General features: G+C 36.4%; 2 protein-coding genes across 4 annotated transcripts; both read right to left on the reverse strand.

Annotated features, from left to right (window-relative positions):
- Positions 1-427: 427 nt before the first annotated feature.
- On the reverse strand, positions 428-8,818 carry LOC107685716 (zinc finger CCCH domain-containing protein 11A-like). Of its 3 annotated transcripts, none has more exons than XM_016482413.1 (17): positions 8,680-8,818; positions 7,247-7,316; positions 6,962-7,109; positions 6,089-6,208; positions 5,862-5,985; positions 5,567-5,755; positions 5,296-5,361; positions 5,137-5,217; positions 4,946-5,047; positions 4,793-4,861; positions 4,601-4,696; positions 3,985-4,518; positions 3,818-3,885; positions 3,374-3,740; positions 2,048-2,211; positions 1,775-1,914; positions 428-1,656 (listed from the first exon to the last, which is right to left on the reverse strand). In XM_016482413.1, the coding sequence occupies exons 3-17, from the start codon at positions 7,013-7,015 to the stop codon at positions 1,446-1,448; spliced, it is 2,385 nt and encodes a 794-aa protein (XP_016337899.1). In that variant the 5' UTR covers positions 7,016-7,109; positions 7,247-7,316; positions 8,680-8,818; the 3' UTR covers positions 428-1,445. The 3 variants fall into 3 exon arrangements, with proteins under 3 accessions (XP_016337899.1, XP_016337898.1, XP_016337900.1); XM_016482412.1 differs by having other exon boundaries at positions 7,247-7,661; XM_016482414.1 differs by lacking the exon at positions 5,137-5,217 and having other exon boundaries at positions 7,247-8,818.
- Positions 7,243-11,998, reverse strand: LOC107685728 (acidic mammalian chitinase-like). Its single transcript, XM_016482424.1, has 8 exons — positions 11,981-11,998; positions 11,483-11,607; positions 11,256-11,376; positions 10,984-11,166; positions 10,768-10,884; positions 10,543-10,675; positions 10,344-10,460; positions 7,243-7,346 (listed from the first exon to the last, which is right to left on the reverse strand). The coding sequence occupies exons 1-8, from the start codon at positions 11,996-11,998 to the stop codon at positions 7,243-7,245; spliced, it is 918 nt and encodes a 305-aa protein (XP_016337910.1).
- Between the last annotated feature and the right edge of the window lie 2,599 nt (positions 11,999-14,597).

Raw genomic sequence — 14,597 nt, forward strand, 5'->3', positions numbered from 1 at the left:
TCGGTCAGGATGTCATAGTAATGCAAGTGTTACATATTTACCGCCACCTGCTGGCTTGGGGTTTAATAGCATTCTCTTTTTCTCAGAATCGAAGAAATACATAATACACATTCTGAGGCTTCCAATGACAAACCAACGGCAAAGTATCAAAACCAAGGTAAAATAAAGTATTTATCAGAAGCTATTTAACAGACAATTACTATACTTTTGCATTTCTGAATTTCCGTTCCTCAGAAGTCTTTAAGTGAGTATTGTGAAGCATACAAAGGCTTTTTGTACTGTTCTCATATTGATAAAAATAGTTAATATATTTAAACACAAAATAAAACAGTAAAATATATTATGTGGCCTGAAACACTTAATGAAATATTAAAAAGTACAATGCATAGCAAAGCTTGGTAAACCATGTTAAAAACTGAAACTAATATTTTCTCATAAAGACATTTTATTTACAAAGATTTTGAAGAGGTGCAACAAGTGCAGGCAGCGCTGCAGCACAAACAATTTCACATTACATGCCCTCAATGCATGAGGTCACTTAGTTAAGGTCAATAAAAACAAAGATGAGAAGACACGGGTGGGCAGGACATTTCCAAAGAAAACACAAAATATACAGGTAAGCAAAGCTGAAGTATTGTCCCTGAGAGCACTGCTTCATATTTAAGGGTTTCATTCAGAAGTCTGAGAAGGAACTTCCCTGCTAAAATTATTTGATATTAATTTCTCAAGCTGAAAAGGTGTAGATGGTTCCCAAGGAAATTTCTTTTAGCATAAAATATGTGACAGAAATTATGCAGAAATGAAAAAGGAAAACCATGCCCTTCAGCTATCTGCCAGACCGTTAAACCATAATACCATAAAATATTTTGTCTATACTAAATCAAAGGTGAGCGAAATGACCTATTAAAACAATGTTGATAATGACGGCAAAAGAACATTTAATGGATCATAAATACACGTGACTCAAAATGAAGACTAAGAAAGGTGTGGCCTTGATGTGCCTCTCTAATAAAAAGCCATTTTTCAGCATACACAGTACACAACTGAAAACTTCCTGTCTCTGTAATACATAATGAGTGATAGTGATATAACACAACTTCCAACACAATCATTATACCCGAGGCTGTCTTATAATGGCTTGTTAATACCTGCAACAGCTAAATAAGATTTTTCCCTTTTTTGACAGCTTTAAGTCAACTAAAATAAAACAAGAGGACAAAACCTGGACACCACAACTGGTGTTTCTCAAGCACTATTTGAGAAAGAAATCATATTTACATTGACATGAAAAAAAAAAAAAATGTAAACAGGAACATTAAAACAGATCTATTAAGAGTTTGAAAATATACGCCTCAATTTAAAATGCTGTGGGTTAAATGATGTCACAGTCCTTTCAAATTCATAGTGGCAGTGTTTTTGTAAGTAAAGGGTGACGTCACTCATGTCTAACTGTCAATCATCTCTGAGAGTTCTAAAAGAAGGTCGTCCTCTCCCTTGCCCGAATCCAATTCCAAGTCATCCTCAAGCCGGTCATCAGTAAATTCACCTAACAGTTCTTCAAAGTCATCCACTGTTGAACTGGTAACAGCAGGAGTACGACCAGAAGTGGTGCTGGACCGCCGAGAGCGCTGCATGCTGGGTGTTTTGATCACAGGGCTACAAAGGAACATAACAGAAGATATAAAATAAAAATCTCAAAAAATAATTGTGTGTGTGTGTGTGTGTGTGTGTATATAAGTATTATGTCTGAAATACTTAAGAAGATTTCCCATACCTTTGGGGGACCGCAACAATTTCAGGTGATGTAGTACTGGCTGGTTCAACGCAGCTCATAGGCACCATTTGAATATCCTTTTTGTTGGAAGGCACCCGCTGAGTGTCGGACTGAACATCTTGAGAGGCTGGTGACGCCACCTGAAAGAGTATTAAAAAATAATAATAATAATCAAACTGTATTCTATTTGTTTTCTAACACAGTGACACACCAGACTTGCCTAAAAAAAAACAAAAAAACATTTATTTTAAAAATAATTAAATGAACTCTCACCTTAAGGCGCTTGTTGGGAATAACCAGCGAGGAAGGTGTTTGACAGGCAGTGTTAAGAGGTTTCACTTCAGCAACAGCAGAACAAATTTTTGCAGCTTTCCTCTTTTGGGTAGGCTGGGCTGCTGGCCTCACTACTGACGGCTTTACATTCACCTTGGGCTTCACTGAAATGCAGAGAAAAACAGCAAACTGAGTAGGACATTTGGAAGATAGTTCATTTTAGTTTATACATACATAAATTTCAGATTATATTTTATTAGTACTAGGCATGGGCCGGAATGAGATTTTGACGGTATGATAACCTTAAGCAAAAATATCACGGTTTCACGGTATCACAGTATTGTCGTTACAGCTCTAAAATGTGTTATTTTTAAATGACTGGGTAAAAAATATAAATAAATAAACATTTCCGTTGAACACAATATATTTTGTTTTTGAGCAATATATAGAATATTAGGAACAGTAGAATTTGTTTATTTTTCTTTGATTTGTTTCCTAAAAAGAAGAAAAATAAAGACTGACATCTTTATTTAACCTAAATCTGTAAATCTGTACAGTTATTTAATTTTAGTTATATAATTCATATACATTTAATTTATATCATTTCATATCATTTAGTTATATAATTTCATACACATAATTTGATTTAATAATAACCCAATTTGAAGCAAAAACAGAATGTACTGACTAGCTTTGTGAAATTATACTACATGCCTGAACGAAGCAAACAGCAGAAGCTCTGAATGAGACGCAGATTCACTCAGATTCATCTCTGGCCTGTGTTAACGGGCGTTTACAGACTTCATATTTTCACATAAATTACATTTTGGAAAACGATTGCATTGCAACGCAGTTTGTGCAAGTCCAGAACAGAGATGAGTTGCTTGCAATAAGACAAAAAATGGCCGGTTGCCGATCGCGTAAGTTCCAGGGGAAGCTCCTTAAGTTCGGCCATCCTACACACACGTGACTGACCGCTCGCTCGCACCAACAGAAGGAGGAGGGTTGTGTTACTCTCTACACTGCACTCAACCTGAAAGATTCCTACACTTTCAGTCTTTGAGGAGACATGAAAAACAGCGCATACGGCAGGAACGGTATAACGGAAAATATTAGCGTAATCCGTGAAATTTTCAAATCGCGTTATACCTTGAAACCGGTAATCGGCCCATGCCTAATTAGTACTACTGTAAACATTACTGGCATTTGATAATTATTTTCATTTTGTCATTATTATATTTTTGTTAATACTGTATGTAAAAATTGAGTTAAATAATCAGTTAAAGAGAGATTGAATATCACCACCAATTCATGTTAAATTCATACCCTTGGTCTCTGTTTGAATATTTCCCTCAGCCAGCTGGATAGCGATCACAGGAGAGGTTGATGGCTTTGGTGTGTTCGATGGAGACCTGTCTCCAGAGAGCTCGGGGGAGCTTTTCTGGGGCACTACAGCAGCAGGGAGTGGAGAGCTCTTGTGCTTGAGGGCGATCCGCTGTCTCACTGTGGTTTGGGGCTGGCCAGAGGGTTCAGAGGCTGGCAGTGAGGCAGCAGGTGCAGACAGTCCTGCATCCTTCTGGGTGGTGGAGGTGACTTGCTCCTCTTGTAGCTTGCGGAGTCTCTTCTCTCGCATGATCTCCTCAAACGTTTTCACTTTAACAGTCTCACTGGAGGGTTTGCCTTTTCCATTTGTCTGCGAGTAAAACAGAGCAAACAATAATTAATCTAGAAACAATAATATTCTCTTAGGACTGTTTTCTTGTGTCTTACTTCTGCAGCAGGTTCTAGTTTCTTATCAGGCGCATCTGGTTTTGTCTGATCCACAGTGTATGCAGTTGCTGGAAAGAATTGACAGCTATGTGAACACACTTCTTTGGGCAAATGTGGCCATTTTTAAACCATTTCAAACTAGAAAAACATGAATGTGTCTGACTTACGTGAGCTTTTATTAATGCGTAGAATGCGCCTCTTTGGAGGTCCACTTGCCTCTGCTTCAGTTGAGGTTTGGGTTTTATCGTCTGTGGGCTCATGAAGCTGTGCCTGCATCCGGGCTGTCTTTTCCCTGCGCATCTCCTCCAGCATTTTTACACGTACCTCCCCAGCTGTCACAGGAGCCTTGACTGCAGCTCCGGCAGTGGAAGGTCCTTCGTTCCTCTCTGGGCTTTTGGCTGTTGTATTCACTTCCTGGGCTTTTTTCTCCTGAATTTTTTTCTTTTCGTGCAGGATTTCAGAAAAGGTCTTAACCTGAAGTCCGCCAACGGGTCTGACACTTTTCTTGGATGTGCTCAGCTTCTTTGCCGGCATTTCTTTCACAACAGGCACAACTTCACTCATGTTGAGGTTTCTGGCTGCCTTCTCTTGCCTAATCTCCTCCAGAGTTTTTATATGGATATCTCCAGATGATTTTGGCTCGCTGTCAGTGCTAGGTGGCGCGGCAGTCAATCCAAGTCTTTCACGCACTGGTTTCTGAGCTGAAAATAGTTAGTAACAAATTATGGAATAGATACAAAATACCTACACAACCACAGCTGGCACAATAAACTAATCTCTCACCTTTCTGTGGTAGCACGTCTGTGGAAGATTCAACAATTCCACCGAGACGTTCAGCAAGGCGTCGTTTCAATGGTAGGTCTTCCTCCACAGAAGCATCTTAAATTAAATATCATCTGTCAGTTTTTGTAAAAAGGGACCACAGATACATAAATGTATACCACAATGTGACGCAAACGGTTTTCATAACCTTACCTCTTTTCAAAATTCTTTCCCCAAGTCTGTCTGTAATTTTTCTTCTTCCAATTTCATTAACAGATGAATCTGCAACAGATTTTAAAAGGGTTTTAAACTTATTAAATGGTTCAATACTGCAAAAACCAAAGCTCAACCTTATGGACAGCTTACCGATGCTGGAATTGTTAACTTCCAGACGTGAGAGAGATTGAATGTTTTCCTTTTCAGTAGCAGTTCCTTTGTTTTGGGCTGGGCTTTGCATGGTGGACTGCCCTGCAAACAAATGAAAAGTGAATATTAAAATTATCCTTCAGATGTCTTAACAGATTACCCAAAAGAAATAGTGCTGAGGGTTAATTGACCAGATTTCTTTAGACTGGCCATGAGTGCTTTCCTCAGTCTGATCTCCTCTAGTGTCTGGATACCAAAGTTCAGTGAATCATCTGCATGACAGATGATGATTTAATAAAGCTCTCAATAAATAAAATAAAATATGTACAGAACATGGAAACTGTCTTTACTTTTGCCTGTGATCATTTTCCAGGGTGATCCTCCAAGAGATTCATCTCCTTCCTCTGAGAATTGATCTGCAAATATTGAAATAAAAAGAATTTAGTATTTCTCGATGAGGGATGCTAAACTCTACCCTTAAAGGTCCATCTGCAGACCATAGCTCCAACCCTAATTAAACACCTGAACCAGCTAATCAAGGACTAATTAAGGGTTGGAACCAACAACGAATGGGATTGGACAAGATGTTCTAGTTAAAACATCACAGAAATGTGAGCTTACCATCTTCATCATCGTCATCCACAGGGTTGATAACCACTGGTGGATGGGTAGGGCTGGGGACATTCTCTTGGGTCTCAGTTCTAATGACCCCTCTTAACTGCGGGTTAGTGGGGTTTGCAGTGGGCACAGAGACTTGGTTGACTTGATCCTCATATGGGGTCTCTTCCTTCTCCTTTCGCACTACTTGCCCTTTTAAAAAAGAAAAAAAGAAGACAAAAGGCCAATTTATATTATATATTAATAAAGACCAGTATAGTTCAAAACACTGTTAAGTGTTACCACTTAAGACGAATACCTTTGTCTGGGGCAAAATAATTCCCATCGATGACGCGTGGCTTCTCATGATGGAAAGCACAGTGAGGTTTCTGGCAGCCAGCTGACTGGTTCTCCCAATAGCATGCAATTTTTTTGCGGTTTTTCTAAAAAAATAATAACAATAACAGGGTGGATCATTATTGAGGTCCCATTTCAGAAACAATGGAACGATCTCAACAGAAAGGGGTTTTGGAAGTGGACACCAACCTTTATTTCCATATGGCGAAACTTGCAGATGTTACGGAAGCACCTTTGCTCTTGCCAAAGGGTGCAGACCGTCTCGCTACCCATGGCAGCCTCGCAGTGTCGAAAAGGGCAGCTGTCACCCTTAAAAGGCAAACCACAAGACAAAACATTCATTTTTAATTATGATCATTATCTTTTATATATATGCAAGTATGTGCATGTGTTCATACATATACATATATACAATTTTTTCTTACATAGTCATTTTATTAGGGCTGGGTTTTGACACAAATTTCACGATTCGATTCGATTCTCATTCACAAGCTTGCGATTCAATTACCAATTCGATTCGATTCAATAGCTATTATTTTCGATACATATCAGGTACAGTACATGCCAAACTAATGCTGTAAAATATACACACGAGTCAGTTGGTACAACATTACTATAATATTGAAGGTTTTTACAATAATAAAGTTACAGTTACATATTAATATTTCTACTTCAATTCGTTGTTTTTTTTCAATATAAACATTTAAATGGTGGCTGTCATAAAAACTTGATGGATTTATTCAAACATAAATTAAACCTTGAAGAACAGTAAAAATTATAATGAATATGTCATATGGTGCATATATTAACCAAAATGATTGTACAGTTTATTTTTCGATTTGACTGAGTTTATGGTCACCGAATATGTTTTTTTCTGAGGTAAATGTGACGTTACGTACGTGACATATTGTTTACAAGCCGTTATATTGGAAAATCGTTCTGATCCCAAACTTTTGACCGGTAGTGTATATATAATTTAACGACCTACTTAAAAACTCAAAATCAGCTTTCAACAATAGGGAAATTTCTAAATGTAAAGGAGATGTGACTTTTTACACTTACCTTAGTACAGGTGGAATAATAGTAGAAGTAGCAGTCATCTCCTTGCATGGTCATTCTGGCACAAGTTTGTAGTCTTCTAGGTCAGGAGCTCTTCAGTGATGCTGCGATCTCGTCCTGGACGCCTGCGACAGGGTCCACGTGAATCTCCCTATTTAGAGTGTTACAAGCCTATTCATGCTCCTGTTGATCCTTTCACATTTTCACTTTCACATTCTGTCCTGAATGATGCTAAATGGCCGATATATTAATACTGGAGAGAGAATGCGTTGCAAGAACTTCGTTCACCTGCAGTGGCTGAGACGTTCCCTGGTGATCTCAAGTGCTTCTTGAAGGGTCGCTCCGCACTGTCTGTATCCTGAAGGAACACTTGACTGATGAGTAAAGACTGAACAGGGGGAGATGGGGCAACTTTTGCCTCTCTTTTAGCGACTTGTTCCCATCAGACTGCTGTGTTAAAATTGGCAGGTGGTGGAAAATGTCCGGTTTTTTTTTCTTCTCTCCAATATTGTTGATAATTGAGTGGTGAGGGGGTTTGGGGGAGTTTAAAAATCCTCAAGCAAGATGTTGTCAAAAAAGGAGAGCCGAGGGCAAAACATGGGACTGGATATCTTGGAGATGTTGGAAAGAAAAAACAAAAAGAAGGGATCTCTTCTATGTCTCTTGAAGGCGTGAGGAAATTTTAAAGGGGGGTAGACTGGAACTATGTAAAAAAAAAGCCCAATAGAGGAAAAACAAAAACCAATGGTGAGATTAAAAAAGCAGCAATCTTCAGGGAAGCTAAATCATTATCCAAATCCAGTTATCCTCTGGAATGAAGGACAAGATCTTGCATAACCTACATTTCAAAAAAGAGACAAAAACACTCCCCATGTGCTGAACAAACGGTTATTTGAATAAGGAACACAATATATTTTAATACATGGAAAATATTTTCAAGGGAGACAGGACATGTTTTTAGATTTATATACCATGTGATTGGACACAACAATAGGTGATAGTACATAACAAACAACCTGAGATTGTGTAGACAGTTTAGTATTTTAACAAATTTTGGTTCTTGGTTTCTTTTGAGCATGATAAACCATATTTATCAAGTTTTAAAATTGGTATTATCTGAATAAATATTTCGCAGATTTTGCGTCCGCACCTGTAAATTTAGGGTGCAGTTTACAAAATCTGCATTTTTAAATCTCAAATATTTTAGAAACATTTTTACAGATGAAAAATATATATTATTACTTAATCTACACGCTTAGAAATAACCCAAAGCGAAAGGACAGCAAAAACAATTGTGATTCGAATTATTGAAAAACGCTTTTGTTTCCATTTAGTTTTTCAAAAGTTCGATTACGACGTAAAGTTACTAAATTACATTTGGAATTAAATCCACTGTTCACAAGATTTTTTCTTCTTCATTCGTCACGCTAGGCGTTATTGTAGTGTTTGGTCTGACTTATTTAACAATGAAGGTTGTCAGATGAAAAACACTGAGACAAGAAACGTTTAAAGAACAAATTATTTGTATATTATTAAGCCTGAAAGCTGTGTACGTTAAAATAACAGTGTTCTATGACTTTCGAATAGCATGTTGATAACTTCGGGTAACGTTAGCATGTTGTTAACTTTAGCACGACTACTACACTTAACGTTACCTAAAATAAGTCAATGAATGAATAAATACAATGTTCAATTACTTCAAATAAAGCGTTCACAATTACCAGTTTATACCGACTGGAATTAAGTATGTCCGGTTTGGTGCATGTAGAGTGGTCGACGCTCCTGGACAGGATTTCCCTTCTCGGCTCCACAGGCGAACAAAATGGCGCCCGGCTGTCCAGGCAGAAAAGTGCTCGCATAGACGTCAACCTGACGGACAGATTCGTTAAAGAGATAGTTAAAAAAATAAAATAAATAATAAACTGTAGGCAACGTCATGTTGTTCCGTATCCCTACGACTTTCTTTATTCTACACAAAAGGTGAAATTGAATTCTGGCAATTGGGTCAAACCAGACGAAAAAGCGCAATATATTATCATAAAAGTTGTCCAAACGACTTGTGTGCTATATTCCAAGTCTTCTGGAGCCATATAGAGATTGTGTGAGGAATTGCGGAAGACTTATTAAAAAGAATATTTATGTTGTGTTAAGCAGAATAAATGTATAAAGATTTGGAAGAAAATGAGAATGAGTAAAAATTATTATTGGAGATTAAGATTTAAAAATAAACATGAGTCAGGGTTAGAAAAAGTAGTCTCACTATATACTGTGGGATAAAATACTCTAATGAAAAGAATAAAAGCAACATTTTGTACGATGTATGTGTAACTGATTCTAAAATCACACGGGTGCTTTTCCCAAAAGCATTGTTAACCAACTAAGGTGGCAAGTTCCACTATTGGTAACAACAGAACTTGTGACCATAGTGCTTTCAGGAAACACACCCCTGATCAGTCACACTGCAGAATAACAAAAAGTTCACCTATAGACTACAACTGATATAAAATACACAGACAATGTTGCTCTCTTAGATTTTAATGTATTATTTTTAATGACGCCAACGATACAATGATTAAAAATACAAAGAAAATTAAAATAATAATTATCTACATGTTTTCCCATAAATGCATACAATATATATTCCATTTCACATTACATGTGCAAAGGCAATTTGTCAAAACAATGTTGTTTTAACATCCACTCTAACACCTTACTCTACTCAAAATTAGTTGTTTGACTATTGACTAAAATGATAAATTAGGCAAATTTTTAAGAATTAAGAAACAATTTCACAGTAACAACCACAACTACTCACAAGTACTCCACATGCATCCATATGTAGGCTACGACCTGTCCTATTAAGCTAATACAGATTTAAAAAAATTGTGCTGAGCTATCTTTCCATCTATGTTTTATATGAACAAAGGCAATTTGTCAAAACAATTTTGTTTTAACATCCACTCTAACACCTTACTCTAAAATGACTAAAATGATAAATTAGGCAAATTTTTAAGAATTAAGAAACAATTTCACAGTAACAACCACAACTACTCACAAGTACTCCACATGCATCCATATGTAGGCTACGACCTGTCCTATTAAGCTAATACAGATTTAAAAAAATTGTGCTGAGCTATCTTTCCATCTATGTTTTATATGAAATCAGTACATTACTCCTAAAATAGGCTATGCCACCTGGCAAAGAGACTTGCAGTTCCTAATGCAATAAAAATGATCATTTGTGGTGGTTGTGCTGCCCCAGAATGATTTGAAATGGAAGGGGTGCACCAGGTGATATTTGTCATTCCTCCAGTACATCTATAAAACGAGTTAAGGGAATCCATTCTTTGATAAAGTCCATCTGATCTGTTTGCACAGAACTGACTTGTCAATGCTGGAAGAGAGCTGAGAATCTTCACACATGTTGGCCGTGCTGAAGAACCCTTCCCAACTGTTGCAAAAGAGCTTGTAGTCATGGAACCATCCAATTCATCTTTTGCTCCTGCAGCAAATAATCACATATCAGAATCTGAAGATAAATAACCATTCTAAAAATCAAAACAATGTATTTATGCAAATCTCACCAAGTATTAACCATTTCTTCAGATGGTTGACTAAAGGGTAATTGCCTTGGCCACAGAAATATCCAGAAAAGTCATCCAGGTCTAAAGCCCATACAAATGCACCCCCAAAGCCATGTTCCTGTAAGTATTTCATCTTAACAATAAAAAGCAGAGCTGTTATTTTTCATGTAACATAGCCTATGAATTTAAACATCAGAATATGTTCCAGTGTGTAACAGAATGTACCTTAATCTCAAAGCTCCTCAGATTATCAAAGCCCACCCAGTCACTGCCTTTAATAGAAAAAGGAACTTTCTGGTCTTCTATCCACTGTACTACACCACCATTGAGGAAAAGACATATCTTGAAAAAAGAAAATATGTCTTAACTTGATATCCACAACAAGCATTTGCAATGAATATGAAAAAATATCAAACAAAAGATTTTGTCTATGAGATTTACTTCAAAGTAAGACCACAAGCCCATCTCTTGTGTATACGGGCCAGGAGAAGCCAACTTATTAGCTGGGGCTCCAACTCCACTCTGAGAGGAGGTGAGGATGAAGGAACGTCCATACGTGGCAAAGCCCATCAACAACTTCCCTGCAGGAGCTCCCTGAACTCTCCAGTATTGCAGAGCAAAATCCTGCATCAAAGATGAAAACATGCAAACTACCCAGTAGCAAATTAAAGTTAAATTAAAGCCTGTGCTCATACAAGAGTCAATCTGCTTACGGTGTTTGAGTTGATGTCCTCCTTGTCATGGATGGCACTGTACAAAGGGCTGTGATGTCTTGCAATGCCATCTTTAAATGTATGAAAATCAAATGTCTTGACACTAATAAGGTCCAAGTACCTAAAAAAAAGTTTTTTACATTTTTAAACATTTTGTTTTTGTTGTGTGATTTATTTTTGTAATTGTCGTAAGACAGCACTGACGTTGAATGACATGTTGCTCTTACTTTGAGATCTCTGGAATATTGTAGCTCCTTTCAATAACTTCTTTCTGTGCTGAAACAGTTGCTGTTAAAACCAGTCTTGCATTTTTGGTTGACTGGCCTTCAGCTAGAAAGGCTTCCAGAAGTTCCTGAAGTTTGACAAAAGTTCAAATTTAGTGCTTTAGCAAATAGTTTTATTATTATTAATTATTATTATTTTTTATTTTAAGCATAAACCTGAAGGATCATGTGACACTGAAGACTGGAGTAATGGCTGCTGAAAAATTTGCCCAAAATAAACACTATGAAAAATACTAAAGATTCGTGTAAGAACAAAAGACATCTATTGTAGCTTGTCAGAGAATAAAAATATAAAATTTGTGAGAAATGTAATAATCCCTATAATTTTTTTATTGTGTTATGGATCAATTTGACCCAGATGTTTTATGCTCAAAAATTATTTGCATAGGCACAAAATAATGTTCTAAAGTTTTTGATGTCTTGACTACTTATAGTGAATACTTCCTCTGCCTTTTTCATGTTTGGCTCTCAAACCCTTTTGAGATTAAAATGGGTTTCTCACACTTCTTTTCAGTGCTGCAACAGTTTAGTAATTGAGATCCAAAAAACTAACAAGCAAAAACAACCTTTGACAGACTTTTTGACTATGAAATTCAAGCGGATGAAGAAACAGCAAATTTTCCTGGCGTGATTTAGAACACGTGTCTCAATTTCAATTAAACTTTCGAGTCTTAAATTTTAAAAGTTATCATGCGTTTCATATTTTAGTGTTTGCCAAGTTACAATAAAGGTTTTCTCTTTGTTGATTTTTGGCAAATTGCATGGAAAACAATGGGAGTCAATGGTTTCTTTCAACACAAAAAAACAATTTTTGGACAGCCTTTCTAAAACACACTGTGCAAAAGTCTTAAGCCATTAGTATTTTACCAACAAAAAATGGTTTTAAGACAGTTATTTCTATCTTTTGCTCCAGTGTGTCAGTAGAAAATATCAGTTTACATAGCTAAACATTCCTTTTGCCATTAATTGTAATAATGCAGTGAGATTTTTGTATGCACAAGGAGTCGGACAACAGCCAGTGCTCCACACAGAGATCTGATCTCAACATCATCAAGTCCGTCTGGGATTACATGAAGAATCAGAAAAAACTGAAACAGACTAATTCCAGAAGAACTGTGGCAATGTCTCCAAGACGCCTGAAGAAACCTGCCTACAAAGCAACAGTACTGTGAAAAGTTTTAGACACTTGTGTAAAAATGTTGTAAAGTAAGGATGCTTTCAAAAATAATGTCATAAATGGATGTTATTTATCAATTAACTTCTATTAACTAAATCAAACCAACATTTGGTGTTGCGTTTAAAACAGCTTTTGTCCTAGGTACACTTGCACATAGTATTTCAGGTAGCTTTGCAGGTAGGTTTCTTCAAGAATCTTGAACGTTGCCACAGTTCTTCTGGGTTTAGTCTGTCTCCGTTTCTTCTGTTTCTTCATGTAATCCCAGACTGACTGGATGATGGTGAGATCAGATCTCTGTGTGGAGCACTGATGGTTGTCAGACTCCTTGTGCATACAAAAATCTCACTGCATTATTACAATTAATGGCAAATCGAGTGTGGTTCAAATTGACCCCAACACAACAGGAGGGTTAAAGAAACATTTAAATAAAAATAGACAAAATACCTATTAAATGTGTTATTCCTCTGTTCATTTTGTTGTTGCTACATGTCCCTTTTGTTTTGTGTGGGCAACTCCGCTTAAAGTAAAATGAGGGGTGGGGAAAGAGACAGGGAGGGCTACACATGTAAAACATGACACTAAATGTCAGCTCCGATTTTTTCTAGCCTATAGAAAAATCAGAAATTTAGTCAGATTTGACCAGTCAAGATTTACCTGATTGTAGTAACAGACCAATCAAGATTTATTTATTTCCCAATTTATTGTTTTGAATGAAGATTTAGTGTATCTCTTATGGTGGAATCAATGGTGTGGATGTCCATTCCCTTGAGAATGAAATGATATGCTATTCAAAACACTTGAGAACACAATGACAACTTCAAGACACTTTATTTTGAGATTGTGTAGAGAAAAATGCTCATGCATTTAAACCTTACAAATTCATTTTACTTTAAATAAAAGTGTGCTATTAAATGTGAAGCTCTTCACATTTAAACTCAAACATCATAAATATTATCCACACATCTTTTCTTGTCGAAAAGTCTTGTTGTCTTATCTTAAAAGAAGAAAAACAAATCTGGCGTGACCTATTTTCAGTTTTACCTAAAGCTCTGTACCATTATTTTTTTTTTTATTGAAACTAGAAACTCTAGTAGTGTAACTAAACAGTAGTATCGTTGCTAAAGTCACAAAGTTTGTCATCACAAACATGATATGTTTTGGTGACTTCAGACCTGTGGAAATCTAGCATGTGGACAGACAAATATTCATTACATTATCTTCAACAGCCTTAGGATGAACCCTAAGACACACTGCTTCTGTAAGATCATACAGGGACACTATAGATATCTAACTTCAAGCTATTATTTATGATAGTATATAGCCAGTGTTACACAAGAAAGTTACATTAAGTCATTGTTCAGTCAGATAGGGGAACATTTGCTCTTTGTAGTGTATCTTATTTTCAGTGGTAGGTGTGTTTAATCCAGACAGGGACAAGGGTCATGCAGGTGTCAATCCTGTGATTAAAAAAAACAAACAATTAATAACAAAATCACCTGAGCTTGCACTCCAACACATCATCTTTGACCTGTCCAAACACCTCCAACAATATTAGAGAGACACTATAAAGGTATTAATTACTAAAAAAAAAAGTACTAAAAAAAGTGTCTACCGTATGTTTTGATTGTTTGATATCGATTTAGTCAAGTCTTTATATCTTGATGTAATCATAAATCCCTCTTTATTTTAATTTGTGCACTACCAGTCAAAAGGTTGGAATAATTAAGATTTGTAATTGTTGTTGAAAAAAGTATCTTATGCTCATATACTGTATAAGTGTATCAGTCATTACTCCAGTCTTCAGTGTCACATGATCCTTCAGAAGTGATTCTAATATGCTGATTTGGTGTTCAAGAAACATTTCTTATTATTTTTAATGTT

This window comes from Sinocyclocheilus anshuiensis, unplaced genomic scaffold (assembly GCF_001515605.1).
Source record: "Sinocyclocheilus anshuiensis isolate Anshui unplaced genomic scaffold, SAMN03320099.WGS_v1.1 scaffold257, whole genome shotgun sequence".
Taxonomy (NCBI): domain Eukaryota; kingdom Metazoa; phylum Chordata; class Actinopteri; order Cypriniformes; family Cyprinidae; genus Sinocyclocheilus; species Sinocyclocheilus anshuiensis.

Excerpts from the sequence above, each read along its gene's own strand:
- LOC107685716 (XM_016482413.1), bottom strand. The coding sequence starts at position 7,015 with ATGACCATGCAAGGAGATGACTGCTACTTCTACTATTATTCCACCTGT. Across the intron at positions 6,209-6,961 it reads ATTATTCCACCTGTACTAAG|GGTGACAGCTGCCCTTTTCG; the intron begins GTAAGTGTAAAA and ends TTGCCTTTTAAG. Across the intron at positions 5,362-5,566 it reads GGATGACGATGATGAAGATG|ATCAATTCTCAGAGGAAGGA; the intron begins GTAAGCTCACAT and ends CAATATTTGCAG.
- LOC107685728 (XM_016482424.1), bottom strand. Across the intron at positions 10,676-10,767 it reads TGAGGAGCTTTGAGATTAAG|ATGAAATACTTACAGGAACA; the intron begins GTACATTCTGTT and ends TTTATTGTTAAG. Across the intron at positions 10,461-10,542 it reads GAAGAAATGGTTAATACTTG|GAGCAAAAGATGAATTGGAT; the intron begins GTGAGATTTGCA and ends TATTTGCTGCAG.